General features: G+C 36.4%; 2 protein-coding genes across 4 annotated transcripts in view; both read right to left on the reverse strand.

The window, feature by feature from the left end:
* The window catches only part of LOC117101500 (progressive ankylosis protein homolog), a 24473-nt gene extending 24293 nt beyond the window's left edge, over positions 1-180 (reverse strand). Inside the window, exon 1 of the mRNA XM_033241467.1 lies at positions 102-180. Coding sequence (XP_033097358.1) covers positions 102-158 — 57 coding nt within the window. The 5' untranslated portion in view covers positions 159-180. The remainder of the gene's footprint in view (positions 1-101) is intronic.
* Positions 181-5030: 4850 nt separating this feature from the next.
* On the reverse strand, positions 5031-15027 carry LOC117101499 (progressive ankylosis protein homolog). Of its 3 annotated transcripts, XM_033241462.1 has the most exons (12): positions 14786-15027; positions 13792-14005; positions 12473-12591; positions 12081-12164; positions 11803-11973; positions 11114-11251; positions 10423-10515; positions 9834-9908; positions 8855-8984; positions 7948-8071; positions 6465-6564; positions 5031-6271 (listed from the first exon to the last, which is right to left on the reverse strand). In XM_033241462.1, the coding sequence occupies exons 1-12, from the start codon at positions 14867-14869 to the stop codon at positions 6095-6097; spliced, it is 1509 nt and encodes a 502-aa protein (XP_033097353.1). In that variant the 5' UTR covers positions 14870-15027; the 3' UTR covers positions 5031-6094. The 3 variants fall into 3 exon arrangements, with proteins under 3 accessions (XP_033097353.1, XP_033097356.1, XP_033097354.1); XM_033241465.1 differs by lacking the exon at positions 12081-12164; XM_033241463.1 differs by lacking the exon at positions 9834-9908.
* Between the last annotated feature and the right edge of the window lie 668 nt (positions 15028-15695).

Consider the following 15695-nt stretch of genomic DNA (forward strand, 5'->3'; position numbering starts at 1 on the left):
TGAAAAGGTCCTGAGGCAAATTGTGTGAGTGTATACGCTATACCAAATATGGCAAGCATCTCGGTGGCATTCTTCGCTGACGATAATCCTCGATTCAAAACCTGGTGAAAATAAAGTACATGGCGGGAGCAAAATTGTAAAACTTTTCGTCGGGACATCACCCCTCCCCCACCTGTTGGGGACCTCGGACCCCTCGTCGGGGAATTCCTGGCGCCACCACTGACTAGGGATTCCCTCCCCTCCCTGGTCCCCGCTAAATTGTCTGACCAATGGAAGTCTTGAAAATGAGGGTGGTGATGTGGGGGGGGGGGACCGAAGGTGAAGGGGGCCCTTGACGATCGAGTTGAGGTGCTAATTCAAAAAATACGGATTTTAGGTCAACTACTTGACCGTGATTTTTGTTTTTGTTGGGCGACTGGGGGGCCCGCAAATAATTTTTGGAGGAGTGTGTGCACCCCAATCCCCCCCCCCCGCACGCCCCTTGAGACGCCACTGTGTCTGACCTCTGTAAGACCAGAATCACTATTACTTGTAGGTCCAGTGACCAAGCCTACAGACTGAGCAGCTACTTTGTGTCGAATAGAGAGCCACGTGCACACTGGTGAACTACGTAGCACATGCGTAGGCTCTGGAAGTCCCTCAGTGGTAGTTGAGGTTATCGGTAATTTTCAATTCAAATTTTGCGAAAATGGTCTACAGCAGACGTACCTGTCAAGTCTCACGCATCTTTATTTTTGCACTGCGTGTCACTCAACTTTGCTATGTGCTACTTGACTTTCGCACTGCGCCTCTTAATTGTTTGTCCTTTTGGCGTTTCATAGGTGAGTGCTTTGTGTATATGAAATATCGACGCTTCACTGCACTTAAGGTTTGTGACCACAAGCATAATTTCAAAAACAAACAATTTTTTACCTGGTCCGACAGGTCAACTGCAACAATAGTCAAGGCTAGCGGAGCGATGAACTTTGTGAGAAGCCAGTATGCTTTGAAATCCATAATCTGTTTCACTTGTTGACTTTGTTGAAATTTCACAACTTACAATGCTTCTTGAAAACATCTAATAGTCCTACATTACTTGTTTGGTGAGTTTGCAGTAATCGTAAAATGAAAAGAAAGATCCGGGGACGTTCCATCAGGCCTATGACTTGGATCATGAATGTCCTGAGCGAAATCAAAGAGTATAAAATTAATAGAACAATAGAGCAAAGTCCCGTTCGTAAAAACGTCACGCCTGTGTAGGACGCCCACTAACGGTTGTATATTATTTTTATTACCCAGTGCGCGATTTTTTTTCCCGTACGAAACATTTGCATGAAACTTCACTCGGGCCATCTCGGATTGACTCGAGTGAGTACGATACGAGGAACAAGAGCAGACACTTCGCAATGTCGTGACGCTCGAGTTTTACTATTATTGCTCTTTCTATGTTTACCTACGGTAGGCCTATGAAATTTCACGGACGTATGTGATGTACGTCACTGTGTACCTAACTGTGACCTTCTTGGATGTTATTAAATGTTAGTATATTATCTACAACAACAACAGCTAGTACCTCCTGTTATACAGTGTAGATAGGTACAGTTATGGGTCAGGCTGACACAACGCTTCACATACTGACATGGACTGAAATTTTTTTTTGAGGGGGGCGGGAAAGAATGGGACAAAATTGAAGCATGAAATGAAAAATAGAGCGCATAAGAGAAATATTATTAAATAAATAATATACCATTCCGGCGTTATTGAACTTGTCCAAACTATCATTGTAATGTAATTAACTTATACACATCTAGATGTGTATAAGAGACAGGCACCATACATAAACTTAGACATCCCAGTACAGTCAATGTGATACCATGTTGATGGCCTAAGCCTTGTAATGAAGAACCTACAGATACTGTACTATTTACTAGGCCTATAAATAATAATCGCCCAAGGGGAATATCTTTTGTGTTATTTCCCCTTAACGTCGTTTTTTTAATTGTTCTCTTATTCCTCCATTGTCTAAGTTTCCCTTAAAGTACAGGTAATAATAATAATTAATAATTAATAATAATAATAATAATCATTTCAGCATTAATTACCTTGGCCTAAGGCTTGAAATGAAGAACCTACAGATACTATTTACTAGGCCTATAAATAATAACTAGCCCAAGGGGAATATTTTTTGTGTTATTTCAACTTTGTCTAAGTTCCCCTTAACGTACAGGTAATAATAATAATAATAAATTATTATTATTATAATTATTATTATTAATATTATTATTATCATTTCGGCATTACATGTAATTAACTTGGTCTAGCCTTGTAATCAAGAACCTGCCGATTACTATGCCTAATATTAATAACTAGCTCATTTTTACATTCATTTGATGTTTTGCCATTTTGGCAGGTCTTATGGCATCCAGTATTTTAGAGCTGCCTATTCTCAGCTCTTCTCTTAATTTGAAAATAACTGTCAATCTGTTTCATTTGATTAGATGAAGAAAAACGCGCTTTTCCTTACTCTTTGTGCTTTTCCCAGAAAGCGTTTTTAGTAGGCCTACTTGTAGGCCTAGGTAATTATGCAAAACCCAGGACTAACTAAAAAATTAAAATTGTCATAGTATGTAACTCAAGTTAAAATAACACTTTTCATTACTCGTGCAGCTTAATCAAATATTATATGTTATTTTAAACGACCCATTGGTATTAACATGGTAACATCAATGTATTTTTAAAAATCAGACAGCGACGTTCTCTCAGAAGTTGTTCTGTAGACGTTTATCTGTTGATGACCTTTTGACCTTCTGAATTATGCAATGAGATTTTCGGGTCGATTCAGCCGAGACGGCCCGAGTGGAGTTTCATGTAAATGTTTCGTACGGAAAAAAAATCGCACACCCAGTGCAGCGCTGCGCAGCGCCAGAGCCATATATATAAAGAGTTGCGACATTCCGCTCCTTGGTTTACGAAAGTCACGTGGTACACACCGTCCATTTTGTTTCATAATCTTCCCGATGAACACATGCAAAGTATATTGTCTCTTATACACATCTGTACTGTACTGTACTGTATAATTGAATTTTCTTAGGAATCGGCGCTTATTCAAGTGGGCACTTACATTCGGGCGAGTACGGTAGGCGTTACGCCACTGTTCCTTCTCCAGGGCAGTTAAAGCGTCGTTTGACGAAAAAATACAATCGAATATGAATCGAATAAACGGTAGAGGGCACACTATTGACGCGGTAGAAGTACGCCCGCTATAAACTCAGTAAGCAGAAAACAAAAGTACAGTATCTTGTGGAGAACAGATAAACAGACAAACCTACCGTGCGCGGTGGAGTACTGGGTAATAAACATAGAGCTATTCTATTCTTATTATATCTCTATGGTTTTTATCTAGTATCTTTGTTGAGAATTGATAATAAAATAGGCGACGACTTGGTAACGAAAGTTTGGCACAAGTTTTTTTAGATCCAGCTGTAGGGGGCGTCCCGTTTTTCGTATTCCCACCATGCATTTCGGTGGAACACTTTTTTTGTGTGGAGAACTCATAGAGCTGTTATCTATCAAAGATACTAGAAATACAAGTGTCGACAGGCTTCACGGCCAAATTCGGCCAAACTTTTTTTCGATATCGGCCAAAATTCGGCCAGATTTTAATCCGATAGGAAGACAACAGTGGGTACATATTCATTTGAAATTCTACAAAAATTACACGAAAATTGCGGTCATTTTTTTTTAAATTGAAGAAATTCAAATGATATAGGCCTACACAAAACAATGTTAAACCGTCCACTGTTTTTCTTCTTTTAATTATCACCATAAAATGCATGCCCAGCTACATCATAATATTAAATAGACTAGTTCTTTAGTTGCTGGCATTATGTAGGCCAATTCAGGGGTGAATTCAGAGATGTCCGAAAGCTGTCTCTTATACACATCTAGATGTGTATAAGAGACAGTCAACAAACAAGTGCTTCTTTTGTTTGCATTTAATGTGCAGTGGCGGCACTACAGGGGGAACAGAGGTGGGGAAAACTTCCACCTAGAAAATTTGTTTTGTTTTTTTCACCCCCCCCCACCTAAACCCGCCTCCGCTATTTAAAATCACATTACTAAGATTGATCTAAATTTGATTTAAATGTATTAAATATTAAGGTACATTGTAGTCGATCTATAGCCTTCTTTTCAAGGTCATATACAATCACCACGACTTTTTGTGCTGCTTTAAGTTCCATCTCTGTATTTTGCTTTGTTCACTGTGATTAGTTAATAGCATTCTTTACTTTATATGGTTAACGAAAATGTGATGTATCAACAAACAGTGCTCATAAAAATACATTTTTCTTCCAGGGGTGGGCATGAAAATCGGTCGGAGAGCCAAGGTGATTTTTTTAATTTAACACCGGAGGGCCCTACCCAAAATTTAATGTTTCCAGTGTGCTTCCAAAAACCTCCAAGAACACTTTTACACCAACTTATTCTTAGTTTTAATGTTACTTTTTACTTATGATAGGTGTGGGGCTGTAAAAAACAAGGTGTTTTTCTAGCCAATGTTGCTTGGCGGGCGGCACACACATGGGGTTTAATTCATTTTCGCGGGCCGCAAAAAAAAAAATCGTCGGTGGGCCGCACTTGCCCACCTCTGCCCTACCTACTGTACATGCGTACTTGTGGAAAACTGTTTGTATTTTGATTGACGTACGATTGTTTAAACTATGACACGGAAGAGTTTTACCCAAATGTATAACGATTGCTTTCAACTCGGCTGCCGAGATTATCTTCGTCGACCTTTAGATCATCAACTCCTAAGCTTTGTCTACACTATCAAATTTTATGTGACAAAAAAAAAAATGATGTGCCCATATATTGGTACGATGACGTCATATCACATATCAAATTGTATACAAAAAAAAGTTGAACGTGTTCAACTCTTTGTTCCATCACATTTTATGTGACGCTTTTTTTTTTAATGAAATTTGATAGTGTAGACAAAAAGTTTTAAAATAATTTGGCCCTTCAAACACTGTTTTTAAACTATCAAGAATTTATTAATAGAATTATTGTATTTCAAATATTTCATAAAATAAATCTTTAATTTTCAGTCAACAAAACCACTATATAGACTGTTTTTAGTTAATCAAGTTAATTGGTAAAATTCTTCACGTTTTAAAAGTATTGCAGTAGCATTGGTTTTTTCAGTACATAGTATGAGGTAATTACAATATTTGGTACTTCATTGTCATGTAGGCCTACCAATGTCCATACCGCGGTTATTTTCCAATTGCTCTTGTCCTGAAGGTGCCGAATATGGGCGGCCAACATGGCCAAAATACACAAAAAACAAAAACGTAACTAAAGGCAACACAAGTGATGTTAAATATAAAATTCCCATATACGAATACTGTACAATACTTTTTACGTTTCGCACATTATTTCCAAATTGTAAATATGGCAATTTAAGGGTCTCTCTTAAAACAGGACAATATGAGAGAGCATCACTTAAAAATCAATTAATTTTATCATCTATAATATAATATTATTAGGCAATATTATTGATGATAAAATTAATCGATATTTAAGTGATTGTCCTATTTTAATAGAGACAATTAAGACTAAAGACAAAGATAATGTTAATGTTTGTTATTTTAAATTGCCACATTTACAATTTGCAAATAATGCGAAAGCAGAATTAACATAATCACTTTTTATGATCTTTTGAAGGACGCCTTCTAGTAAATTTTTTTTTGAAATAGGATTGTGTTCCAAAGAAACCCCAACAGTCAGACCTCTTGCAGCTCTTTGATGAAAGCCTGTCAGCCAAGGCAGTCAGCCTTAAGTTTATCTCTTTGAAACTGTTTTGCATTGTGCATTTGAATTTATCCCTTTAAAAAATTTGCATTTTAAATTAATATAGTAATCATTAATACACATTATTATTATATAATACAGATTTTATGATTGCAAGTATAAAATATATTCAAAGATATTACAAACAATTACAATATATTGTGAACACTTTATAAAACAATATATGTATATACAAAATACTATATCATTATTTTGGAAGCCAAATATTGCAATATCACTACAATAGAGGTGCTATAATATGCTATAAGTTTGAATCCATTTCAATCAATTCATCGCCTTCTCCTTCCTCAATTTGTACGTCATCTTTTTGGTAAACTGTGTCCCCATTTAAAAGAGGTGATGTCTTCAGTTCTCCATCATTACTAGACTCTGCATTTTCAGTTGGTTCACATGTTACCATAGCTGGCTGGTTTCTTTTCTGTAAAGAACAAAAATCATTTAAAAAGTTATTAAAATGCTCTTTAAAATATTTACTGGTGTCCAAAAGCGAAGGAAGCCAAAAGCGAAGGAAGCCAAGAGAGTACAGTTTTATAACTCTAGTAGTAATCACTTGTGGCCATTTACAGGCCAAGTTCTATATTCAAATGAGTTCCGAAAGGTTAGAGACGTACCATTCTGCATTCTGTGATAAATGATGCTATTTGAACCGATATACTCTCTACAACAAATCCAATAAGCAGGGCAGCAATGCCTAATGGCGCACCATGGAGTCTGCAAAAGACAATAAAAGTGTAGCATGTAAGGACACCTCCAAGTTAAACATGAAGAATCTTTGATGTTGCAGCATCAGTATTCCCCCAGAAAATGTTTCTGCCTCCCCCCACCACAACAATCGCTGTAGTGAATTTGAAGCAGGGCATTTGCTTATCTGATAGTGCGCTTATCACACTCATTATACCAGCAATATGTTAATTTTCCTTAATTTCTTATCTTAAATTGTATCCCTGGTCTGCTATGGGAAAACATGTTGTCCACCTAAAATTGTATTTTTCCCCTCACTTTCCCCCTCCCCCAGTTTTCAGACACTTGCGCTAACACTGATGAGAATGTAAACCTAGTTTTTATGCTTGAAGGCAACATTTAGTAATTTGAATTTACTGTATTAAGAAATAATCAATATATTGTCACTTAGAGTGCTCTGTCTACACTCAAATTTTATGTGACAATGGACTTTTCTGGAGCATCAATCACAACAGTGCCAGGAATATGTGCGTGTCCAACAAACGCACAATTACGCTATTGTTTTTGTGGGACCTTAGCAACAATATCCAAGGGATGGGGCTTAATGAAAATGTCCATTAAGTCCAAAAGTGACGTACCTGAGTATGGTCATGATGACATCATGACCATATATAGGCACATCATGACCATATATAGGCACATCATGACCATATATAGGCACATCATGACCATATATAGGAACATCATGACCATATATAGGCACATCATGACCATATATAGGCACATCATGACCATATATAGGCACATCATCATACAGCAGTTTTTTGTGGAAGAAAATTTGATAGTGTGGACACAGCTTTATATGAGGTTTGCAATTTTATGGGTATGGTATCCATAGTTATCAACCCGAGAGATTTTGGTAGCGTTTGTTGACAATACCGGGCACATAAACAAAGAATATTTTTAATAAAGCCATGTACAATTTGAGTTTCAATGTATGTTCAATTTGAGCACACACAAACTATGAACATAAACGTGTCATTACTCCAACTAACAAAAAATGAATATGCAAACTGATCAATTTTTAGTAACACATCAGTGAATTAAAGTATTCACATAAATACTCTACTCTCTAATGACTAAAGTTACTGCATGACCATTTTCACATTTTTAATAGAACTAATTTCTTTTCATTTTTAATACATTTTCCCTGAACTTGTGCTAAATGCATGACAAACTTATGAAAATGCACTTGTGCAAAATGAGTGTTTCATCCAAAATCACTTTGAAATGTGGGGCTGTCATCATGTCCATAAATGGGAAAAACTACAGATATTTGTCACAGAAAAACTAATAGTGTAGACAGAGTACTAGACTGGATGTTGGATGTACATGTACAAGATGTGTTCTTACCCCATCTTAGGAAAAACATTCAAAACAATGATTAGGAAAACGAGTCTCATGACAGCACTGGGAAACAGAGCGGTTGTTTTCTTCTTCAAGAGCAACCAAGATGTGTTGTGGGCACGCCATCCAGCTATACAAAGAAAGCAAGCATCAAATAATGTTAAGAGTCCCAAAGTAAGGAGTCCCAGTGTAAAGTAAGATATATTTTATTTCAATAGTTCCAATTACAAGAATTATCCATTTGATACTTAATTGTTGATTTTTTACGTATGAATTTACATATGATTTCTTTTTGTAATTGTTCTTTATTTGGGAAGATTTAGGCGCAATTGCTCTTTGTATTGTTTTTGTCGTTTGGTCCTGATGCAAATTGTTATTGCTAATGCAAATGTTGTAGCAATTGTTTTTTTTTTTTTTCAAATGTTAGTTTCGGTGTAAATGTCCCCCCGTTTTGGTGTTTTATTCTCGTGATGTTAATCTTGGTTTTTGTTTGCAGGTTTGCATGGTGAAATAATAATATATTAATGCTTGCGGTACACCACATAGATAGTTCTGAAAAGAACTGTTGTTTGTTGAGAATGTCTCGACGTTACAATTGAGTTGCTTCAATCATCTTCAGAACAATTTTGGTTTTGTTTTTTCCTGTGTGAGCTTATTTCACTAGTTCCATTATATATTTATAAATATTGTAATCATTTCATTGTTTGTAAATCTACTTACTATTTAGTAATGTTTTATAATGCAATGAGTTTGATATCAAATGCAGAATGAATGAATGAATTTTAGGATAAACGAAAAAAGGTCCAACCTAACAGCCCAACGATCCAAATTTTTGCTATTAAAAAGTAACACAACAATATTTTTTGGCCTAGTGTGAATAACATTAAAAAAATAATATTAAGTGAAAGCTTACTGAATAATGGAAAAATCGAGAAGATTTTCAATGGTACAACACACATAAGCGCAACCTCCGCCGATAAATCTAAACTGTTAGTGTAGAAACTTGTGACAATTCCTGGAATCCAAAATAAGCTGAAGCCAATCTGAAAATCAAATGAAAAGTAAATCGGTGGCATAATGGTTAGGATGTTATGCTTTCACCAGCAGGGTCCTGGGTTCAAATCCTGTATAAATTCTTGATGGGTTTTGTTGCTATAAAACAATTTATCAATCAATTAAATAATGTATTGATTGATAAGTTCATTAATCTATTGATCAATCAACTGATAAATCAATGTGCAATAATTATTAATTTAATGAATGTTGAGTTCACTGTTTTTATTGATTACTGATAATAATATATGTTAGAATTATATAGTGCTTTATTTCCACCAGTTATTGGATTAAGAATGTTTGGATCACATACTCAGGTCCCTGGGGAGACTTCCATAATATTGTTGCAGCTGTAATCAGCACATGGTTGGGTTGAACCTACAAAGTACCCACTTGTACTCCTGGGTGGAGGGAGACAATCGTAGGTAAAGTGTCTTGCGCTAGACACAAGCGAAAAGCACAGCGAGGGATTGAACCGCAAATTACCTCAAGATTGACAAGCAGAACCTCTGCAGCTGCGCCAAACTGCATTGATTGGTATCCATTCAATTAGTGATCACTTTATTGGTGATCTAATTGGTTATCAAATGATTGGAAATTTATTAGTTTATTAATGGTTAAGCAATTTCTTCTGATGTATGTATATTGGTGATTGAATAACCAATTGATTGGGTACTAACTGATCAGAGAAAGATTATAGAGTGACTGATTGATTTATGTATTTATTGGTCGCCAATTTATTGATGATCAATAGATTAGTGAATAACTAATTTACTAATTGATCAAAGAATTGATTGTAATAGTTGACTGGTTGATTAATCGTGTCAAATTCACTATACCATTAATGCTAGCAATATGCAGCATATATCAAAATTCCTGATATGTCTTCTGTGTACAGGAGTGCTCTGACCTTTCTGGAAGTAAAGAAGAATAATTTCTTGTGGTGAATTAAGCAGTACACTGGGAGACAATCCCCTACTCTTTTCCAAAGAGTGTACTGAGTTCTTTAATGTGCACATGGGCCTTTATTGCACATGGATCCAACGGCTTAAACGTTTCATCCGAAAGACGGTGCGCTATCGTATCTTGTATTTCAGCCCTCCAGCTGAAACACAAGAACAGGCAGCCATGGGAATTGAACAGGGAACATAATGATCTCCACGGTTCAGCGTACACACACAGTGGCTACCACCAGATTAGCCGACTGAGCTAAGCTGTCTGTCTGCCTTTCAAAAGTACTGTATCTTGTTAGCTGCTTACGATTATTACACCCCTTCCGTGTCTTAGTATATTTTTTTTCCCCTCTGGAGCATGGTTTTGAATATTGTTATCTAATATGAAGTACAGTAGTTATATTTTATATTTAACAAATTCATACATTATTACTTTTTTTTACACATTTACATTTATTAGTATTCCCTTTCATACCTTCAAGTAGGTGGGCTGAAGAGACTTCATTTCATTTAACCAACCAAATGGAATTCTACCTGTTGGGTACACTAGGCTTAATACTGCTATGGCCTGAAAGAAAATGAACACCACCAATTTTATTTTTCCTAAATAAAACAAATATATATAGGGTAGAGCCCTAAAAATTCGTTTTTTGATGGGTACCTACCCATATTTGGTGGTGGGGGGAGAGCAGGAGTCCCAAGTTTAACTGCAAGAGTAGAGCCAAAAAAATGAGTTTTATGATGGGTACCTACCCACATTTGGGGGAGGGGGGTGGGAAGGACGCGAAATTGGGAAGGGCTCTTGCACTCCAGCAAACATTCAAGAATCTTCCCGAAAATAACCCATCTTCCGCAATTTCATATTTGCATGTGTTTACTAGTGTTTATATCAATTTTGTCTCCTACAAGTTAGTGCCAAGGAAATTACAAATACTGTATGTGTTAAGAAAGCTCATTTAAATATATCTCCCAGAGGTGGATTCTTCCGACTTGGGACCCCTGAAGGGGGGCTCATAAGGGGCCTGAATGAATAGGTAAGGGGGTGCAAGCTGAGAAAATAAGGTGATTTGAGATGATTTTTATTACTTAAACATGATTATGCGCATCCCCCCCCCCCCCCGAAATACGCTACTTACCAGACACAAATATTTTCATATTTTTCTAACCTGAACAGCTTCATCTGAGCCTCCGAGGTCTCTGGCTACAAACAAATTGATCATTGGTCGGCTGATTTTCTGGACAGCTTGGACAATTGCAAGTGGCCACCAGAACATCAGCACTCGTAGAATACTCAAACTGCTTTCCTAAACAATCCAAGAAATATAAAACATATTTGAGCATTTATATATGTCTTTCATGTGTAAGAGATAAGGCGAGACTATTTCTATAACCTGTTTTGCAAACTATTTTTTTAAAGATCATCAGTGGGTGGAAAAAAAATTCAAAATAAAATTTTGTTTTTTTTAAGCACATAGTTTTGCCAGAGACGGAGGAGAAAATAAAATAAAATTCTATTTGTGAATGTAAACAGCATAATAATGGGACATTTAAATGCTTTAAGTTTATATGATTAGGAAGAAATATAAATCTTTCATTTTTAAATATCTTAATGCAGCAGCGGGCGTAATAACGTTTTTTTTAATTATTTTTTTCTGAAATTTCCAAATTTTCATGGCGGTGTGTATGTTAATTGGCAAAAAATAGAATGTTATCATTGGCAGGCGGTGGGTAAAAAAAAAAGTATAAAAAAATCTTGCATAATGGATGAACAAAAATGTAAGTTGTAACTTGTTGGAAGATCCATTTCCTAATGTTAAGCAATAGCATACACAATATTCAATATTAATTCCCTTACGTTTGTTCGGGTTTCAGTAACGTTTGTCCTTGTCACTCTTCTGTGGATGAGAAACCCGATAAAAAGTATACTGAACCGGGTCAAGACGCCAGTGTAGACAGCGATGATTGGAACTAATACCGGTGTAGTGTTTACTATATCCGTTTGTAGTAACCCAAAAACAGTACCTATCTAAAAACAGAATACAGAATACAGTAAATGTATTTAAAGACATATTCCTTCAGTATCTGTTTTTCCTTAATTTTATACACAACAAACATAAATATTCTAAGATTTACCTGAACAGCAACATCTATCACAGATGCAGACCCAACTAGGGCGGTGTGTTTTAGCTGCAAAAGGTAACCTGCTACATACCATGACTAGGAATGTACTGAGTTCTTTAATGTGCACATGGGCCTTTATTGCACATGGATCCAACGGCTTAAACGTTTCATCCGAAAGACGGTGCGCTATCGTATCTTGTATTTCAGCCCTCCAGCTGAAACACAAGAACAGGCAGCCATGGGAATTGAACAGGGAACATAATGATCTCCACGGTTCAGCGTACACACACAGTGGCTACCACCAGATTAGCCGACTGAGCTAAGCTGTCTGTCTGCCTTTCAAAAGTACTGTATCTTGCATCAGGATGTTACATTTTCAATTACAGTATGCTGAATCTTCTTACCATTCCATGAAAAAGTGGGAAGAAACTCAGCATTAGTACAGCCTTTCTTGTAGCTTGGCCCACATCCTCATCCAAGCTGTAGAGCGTATGTGTTATGAAATACCCAAAGTCTGTATATGCTAAAAAGAAATTAGGACAAAACATTGATTACGCAGAAAATGAAACACTGGACATGAAGTACTTTAATTAAATACCAGTTTTATTGACAAAACTTCTACATAAGCACTGTTTAAAAAAAGATGGTTTTACTTCACTAATAATATTAATAAGGCAAGACTTATACCTTATTAGGTAGACTAGACTGTTTATACCTTATTTAGTGAACCCGCTGCCCGCAAATAATGATGATTTTTAATTAAAATAAAATTTTATTTTTGGCCAATTAATATACCCGCTGCCACAAAAAATGGAAATTTCAGCAAAAAAATAATTTTTTTAAAATTTTTATTACGCCCTCTGCTGCCTTGAAATCTCCAAAGATATGATATGTATATTTCTTCCTAAATATATAAATTTAAAGCATTTAACCATCCCATTATTACACTGTTTAGATTTACCAATAAAATGTTATTTTTATTTCTCCTCTGATAATCTACAAACAAATAAGTTCGAGAAACAAGGAATAAAAAAAGTTTCGCCTAATATAAAATGTCGATGACCACAAAGCAAGTGTGTTGTCAAATATATGAGGCATGTTGTGGCGAAATGGTTAAGTTGTCGCACAGTCCAGTATTGAGTAAATGAGCTATAAAATATGGGAGCTCAAAAAATTGCCTAAAAATCCAAATTTGTTTTTCACTATAGATCAACAGTTTAATGTCTTATTAATCATGTCCCAAAGTATTAGTTCTGGAAGTGATTAACAAATTGTTTATTTAATGTTGTTTTGATAGTTCATTCTATTAACAATGTATTCACAAATAAATTTGAAAGGCAATTACTCAAAATCATGTTTATCTTGACTCTAGAGTGCTGTACTTTTACTTTCCAATAACTTAAGCTTGAAATGTCCAATTTGAATGAATGACCCCTCGTTTTAAAGACCACATACTCAGGTATCTGAAAATACCAATAACTTGAATTTCAATTTTTGTTACAACTTAGCCATTTTGCCACAACATGCCTCATATTATCCATAAACTGGTAGTCAATTTAACAACTTTTATAGTAAAACTCTATAAATATGTTAATTATTTATCCTTGAACAATAAACAATTTAATTTCTGAATATTCATTTAAGAATTTACAGATGTTATTCACCAAATTTTCAATTAGATCTCTTATTTAATTAATAAAAAAAAAAAAGATTTTGTTTTTACCAATTAATAATGCAAATGTGATGACAATTGCTGAAAGGAGAAACAGTGTTATCAACCCAATCCTCGCTTCCTTCTTGTTGTGAACCAACACTAAAGAAACGTTTTTGAATTCTTGAAAAGGTCCCGAGGCAAATTTTGTGAGTGTGTACGCTATACCAAATATGGCAAGCATCTCGGTGGCATTCTTCGCTGACGATAATCCTCGATTCAAAACCTGAAGAAAATAAAATACATGGCAGGGGAAAAGAAGTTATGACAATTTGAATAACCCTCTCTGATTCATGCAGATGCAGGATTTGGTAGTGGTGGGGGGGGGGGGGGCGTGAGAGTCTACACAACTTCAGCCCCACCATGAATATGGACCTCAAGGTGGCCGCTGAAATTGCACTCTCATAATTTTAAAATCTACTGCTTCTTTTTTCAGAATGATAAAAATAATACAATACAATTAATTTTCTTAATATAATTTAGGGGATGCGATTGCACCGTCTGCACCCCCTGCATCCGCCCCAGTTTTCCCCTTCCCTGTAGTAGGCTGTGGTGGGACTGCCCAAGCCCATATTTTTTGGGTACCAGCTAAACAAGAACTTTTTTTAAATAAATAATAAAAAAAATACATAAATAGAACATGTAGCAATACGTTTCAGATCAGCAAAATAGACCAGTTTCTTAAATTAAATAGGCCTAGCCTATTGAGTGGCAGCAGGGTGGGCCAGGACGTTGAACCCACTGGGCCTGGCGGTCCCAACAGGTAGGTCCCCTTGTCCCAACTAAATTTTCCTGGACTTCCTGTCGGACCAGATCACGTAGGCTAGCTCCCCAGACAAATGCGGCGCTAATAGTAATACGCACAAATGCTGCCGCTGCGCTGCCACTACCACTGGAAAAATGCTGAATGGTAGGTATTCTAGAGTGGTAGGCCCAGGCTAGGCCTTATGTTTCTCGTGATGCCTACATTTTTTCTGAGCCCTCTCCTGACGTATACAATACTTACCTGCTCTGCGACGTCAGCTGCAAGAATAGTCAAGGCTAGCGGAGCGATGAACTTTGTGAGCAACCAGTATGCTTTGAAATTCATAATTCGCTGCAGTTGTCGTTGACATTTGTTGAAATTTCACAATTTACAATATTGCTTCTTGAAAACGATTACAAAGGCCTAGGCATATTACTTGTTTGGTTTGCAGTCGTAAAAGAAAGATTCAAGGGACATTACATCAGTTGGATCAAAACGGTAAACAAAAAATAGATCATGCCGGATTGTGACGTGTTTGTGTACAAAGTTCAGCAAACCAGGATGCGACAGGCTCACATGGTACGGTGGCCTGTTGTAGCTGCAAATTAATGTACTGAAGTACTGTACAGTGCAAAGAATTTAGTCTCGATGGTCACAAATTGGCCCCGTGAATTCGGCTCCAGATGAACCACTACGCTGGGGATTTCCCTTCACCGAGCCGAAACATTATCTTCTTTTGGTCCAGAGCAAGGGTGGCACCAGGATTTTCTAAACGGGGGGTGGGGGTGCCGAGGTCCCCGACGGTGGGAGGGGGATTCCCCCACGAGGAGTCAGATTTCCCCGACGAAAGCAAAGTGGGCGTGGTCGAGCTTCGATTAAAAGGTTCTTTTTTTTTATTCTCTCTTATTTATTTTATTATTATTCATTTATTTAGAGATCCCTTTGAGACAAGGTTTTCCTTCTAGACAGGGATCCTTACACAGTTCGTTTAATACACAATTTTTGATATCTTTATACCTATATCTGTATTATATATTTTCATATTAATGTAACCCTTGTGTATTGAGCTGGTAAAATAAAAGGTGTTATGCACCACTGAACTGAGAGACTGTTTTATCTTTTTAAATTTTGTCAGTTGAGTAAAAAACAGATCGGAACAAAATTGGATTTT

Source organism: Anneissia japonica, unplaced genomic scaffold (assembly GCF_011630105.1).
Source record: "Anneissia japonica isolate Jap-2015-1 unplaced genomic scaffold, ASM1163010v1 scaffold287998_len430063_cov162, whole genome shotgun sequence".
NCBI classification, from domain to species: domain Eukaryota; kingdom Metazoa; phylum Echinodermata; class Crinoidea; order Comatulida; family Comatulidae; genus Anneissia; species Anneissia japonica.

What these genes read in the sequence shown, in the direction of transcription:
- LOC117101499 (XM_033241462.1), bottom strand. Translation starts at nt 14,869, where the DNA reads ATGAATTTCAAAGCATACTGGTTGCTCACAAAGTTCATCGCTCCGCTA. An exon ending in CACATTTGCATTATTAATTG is followed by an intron (nt 12,592 to 13,791) that starts GTAAAAACAAAA and finishes ATTTCTTTTTAG; the next exon opens with CATATACAGACTTTGGGTAT. An exon ending in TTACTGAAACCCGAACAAAC is followed by an intron (nt 11,252 to 11,802) that starts GTAAGGGAATTA and finishes TGGATTGTTTAG; the next exon opens with GAAAGCAGTTTGAGTATTCT.